At 35.2% G+C, this 3,727-nt stretch overlaps 1 protein-coding gene across 1 annotated transcript; it reads right to left on the reverse strand.

Moving 5' to 3' along the window:
- Positions 1-271: 271 nt before the first annotated feature.
- On the reverse strand, positions 272-3,043 carry TIGD4 (tigger transposable element derived 4). The gene is made up of 2 exons (XM_082653959.1): positions 2,959-3,043; positions 272-2,807 (listed from the first exon to the last, which is right to left on the reverse strand). The coding sequence occupies exon 2, from the start codon at positions 2,257-2,259 to the stop codon at positions 721-723; it is 1,539 nt and encodes a 512-aa protein (XP_082510085.1). The 5' UTR covers positions 2,260-2,807; positions 2,959-3,043; the 3' UTR covers positions 272-720.
- Between the last annotated feature and the right edge of the window lie 684 nt (positions 3,044-3,727).

Genomic DNA, 3,727 nt, shown 5'->3' on the forward strand with positions numbered 1-3,727 from the left:
TTTTCTATTTAAACACACACATATACATACAAATATTTAGGAAGAACCCATATCACCTTCTGGTTATAGATGATTAAAAAAATCTGATAAGGTCATAGTCTTTTATTTGATCTTATATAGAAATAACTTGAAAGTTAGACACATTTTTAATCATATCGGTATATAATTGGGTCAGATTTTATTTTCAGTAATTTTTCATAGTTTTTATTAGGACGATTAGCTAGTTATGAGAAAAATAATTTAAAATTAACACTCAATATTTAAGTCTAGTTAGAATATATATGTTCATAAAACTAAATATCTAACCGATAGATATTTTGTTTCTTAGATGAGGTAGATAAATTAAAATATCCTAGAACATGACCTGAACTTAAAAAAACCCAGAAAATAGCAATCACCAGTTCAACCTGTATGAATCAAACAGCTGGAGAATTCTTTTTATTTTTGACATATATGCTGTATGTTTCAAGTACAAGGCCTCTGAAATTCATTTTCTGCTCCCCCAAACCTTACTAAATTGAAATTCATATTTTTCATTTACTTACTCATTATTTAATCTACCTAGGGAACTTTGCTCTTCAGACTAAAGACATTTGCAATTAAACCAAAGATTACTAGTTTTTCATTTTTTAGGTTTAAGTAGTATTTTCCCTTTACATACCTTAAATAGTAAAATGTATTACAAAAAGCTATTATCTTCAGATGGTGTACAATAAATAATTACTTACATGATAAAGAGTTAATAAAAATTTCAAGGTCTGCTAAAGAATTATGAAGCTCATCATTCATATCTTGACTTCTAAGAAAACTTTTCAGAGTATCTAAAGCGGTTATTGCCACATTTTTTGATGGTAAAGGGAGTTCGGTTCCCAGAGATCCACCATCATCCTCTTCATCAGAAGTATAAAATCCAGTTTCATCTGCTTTACTTTCTTTGGTCCATACAGCATCGTCACTTGGTGCTGCTTCACATGTCTCTAAATCATCATCCAGGGCAGCATACTCTTCTATGGATAAGCCTTCAGGAAATTCCACTCCTGCCGCCTGGGCATGGACAACCAAATCAAGACCAGTGTCCGTCTCTGCATTTGTCTTGTCACTTTCTCCCTTTTGAGATTTGAATCCTGCCTCTTCATAGCTCTTAACAATAGTCTCTGGGGTGACAGCCCTCCAACAGAGATGCAAGGTATCAACTGCATCTAGCAGGGAAAACATAAATTCTTTGCTGCCTTCAACAGAGCTTAAAAATTTCTTAATGAGACAATGTCGATATTTGATTTTAAGGCTTTTAATAACACCTTGTTTCATGGCTATAAGTTTGGAAGATAAACAAGACGGAAAGAACGCTAACTCAATGGATTTTAGGTTTTTTACCTCTGGATGTGCAGGAAACGATTCAACAAAAATCACCACTCTTCTTTGCTGGGCTTGAAATTTCTCATCAAGCTTCCGCATCCATTGTTCAAATACAACTGAGGTCATCCGTGCCATTTTGTTAGCTTCATAATACACAGGCAATGATTTTACGCCTTTGAAACAATGTGGATTTCTGTTCTTTCCAATGATAAGCAAAGGAAGCTTCTCAGAGCCGTCCATGTTTGTCCCAACCACCAGAGTTATTCTGTCTTTGCATAACTTGCCAATTGAGCATGTTTCTCCTTTAAATGCAAATGTATTTGTAGGCAACATTCGATAAAGCAGCCCAGTCTCTTTTACATTAAAAACATTTTTAGGATGATAATCATTTAAATAATAAGGAAGTATGTTTTGGTGCCAGACATCTGAAGGGTCTACTGATACACCTGTAGCTTCTACAGGTTGAGCTCTGAATACTAAACCATACCTGGATTTAAAGCGATCCAGCCAACCATTGCTGCACTTAAAATCATTATGTCCCAGTTTCTGGGCAAAATCATTAGCTTTTAGACGCAACATTGGACCATTAACTGGTACATTCAGACACTGGGCGATTCGATACCACCTCATTAGTGCCTCTTCCAGATCTGTGTAAAAAGCAGTTCTCAGTCTTTTTCTCTTTGGATCAAATCTCAGAGATTCAAAGGCTTCTAGAACCTTGTCTTTATTCTTCATAATAGAAGACAATGAATTTTTCTTTATTCCATATTCAGCTGCAATCTCTGCTTTTTTCTTACCACTTTCTACTGCATTTATGATGTCGATCTTTTCTTCAATGGATAGACTTTTCTTTTTCTTCACAGTTACGGGCAGAGTTGAGGCATCCACAGGAGCCTCTGCCATCTCACCCCGTGCTTATGTAGAGGTGTCTTCTCTTTCTGGGTCTGTTTCTTGATGAAAATTTATTTTCCAGTATGATACAAGTTGCTGCTTTCTATTCCACTTCATGTATTAAAAGTCGGTAAGTGTCTAATAGTCGTACTCCTCAGAAAATGGATGAGTAAATAATTTCCTCAAAGGATCTGAATAAGAAAAATGTTATCTGCAGCTAGAATATTTTAGAAGAGAAACTTCCTCCCCAGGACCTTGTGTAGCTCAGTTTATAGTTTATTCGGAGTTCCAGAAGTCAAGCTAAAATAGAAATCTCATTATGTCGAACCTGTCCAGTCCTGCTGATGTATTTTTGGAACGTAAATCCTTTAAGATGATCCATTTTATCCATGCGTGCATTCAACCTCCTCTTAATTCTCCACAGAAGGCCTCAGAGATAAGAAGAAAAGCATCCAGTAATTTCATGCAAAATGTTACCCATTAATTTCCAAGTCTCTTTAGGATGGAGAAGAAAATGGTAGAACCCTTCTAGGACTTGACGATATCCTCCATCTCTTGAACTATTAAAAAAAAAAACAATTTTAACAATGATATGTCAACTGAATATCAAAAGATATTTATACTAATTAGTTATGCTTTTGATAATAATGAAAAGAATGGGAACATATTTCTAAAAATACAATAACTAAAGCTTCCAGGAGAAATGCTTACCTCCTAAATGGTGTCTCTGTGAAAAGCTCTCTAGCTCTGCTCTGAGACTTTGAATTCTCACTTGCCGTTGAATGCTTTGTAATATATACTTCTTAAATAAATCGGACAAATTTAATCTGTTTTGAAAGTGTGAGCTTACCAAAATTAAAGAACTAAAAATGCTGCTGGATAGATCTTTGGTGGCTATTTTTTCCATGAAGTCACACACTGCCCCCTCTGACTTTTCTAAAAGAAAAACACAGTCAGACAGTGGTCACAAGGTCCAACTTTTAATAGCACATGGGAGACAGTGTCTCTTTTATAGGAGTCTGGTACAAAATGCTTCACTAAAAATCAAACCAAGGGATTCCATTACAAATTTTAAAAATTGAAATCTTATTCTATCTAAATTCTTAAAAATCTAGTAACTTTAAATCAATTGGACACATTAGCTGGATGCACAAAGGCCAAAAATACTTGACAAAATGCATAGGAATAAACAAATTACTGAGAAGATATAATGCAGAAAAAGACCTAGACAAAGAGTTAGAATGAGAGTGACCATGGTCTTAACCTCTCAGGACTTCCACTTCTTTATCTGTAAAATAAAGGGCTTATCATAGTGTAAGGAGATGGGCTTTGGTGCCAGACACACCCGAATTGACAAGTGACTCTGCCATTTAGTACTGAATGTGATCCTGGGTAGTTTATTTAACCATCTGAAGCCTTGGCACCCTTATTGGTAAAATAAGGGTAACTACAGCACGTACCTCGTGGGGTAATTGAACAT

Source organism: Grampus griseus, assembly GCF_964374135.1.
Source record: "Grampus griseus genome assembly, chromosome: 4".
Taxonomy (NCBI): Eukaryota; Metazoa; Chordata; class Mammalia; order Artiodactyla; family Delphinidae; genus Grampus; species Grampus griseus.

Excerpts from the sequence above, each read along its gene's own strand:
- TIGD4 (XM_082653959.1), bottom strand. The coding sequence starts at position 2,259 with ATGGCAGAGGCTCCTGTGGATGCCTCAACTCTGCCCGTAACTGTGAAG.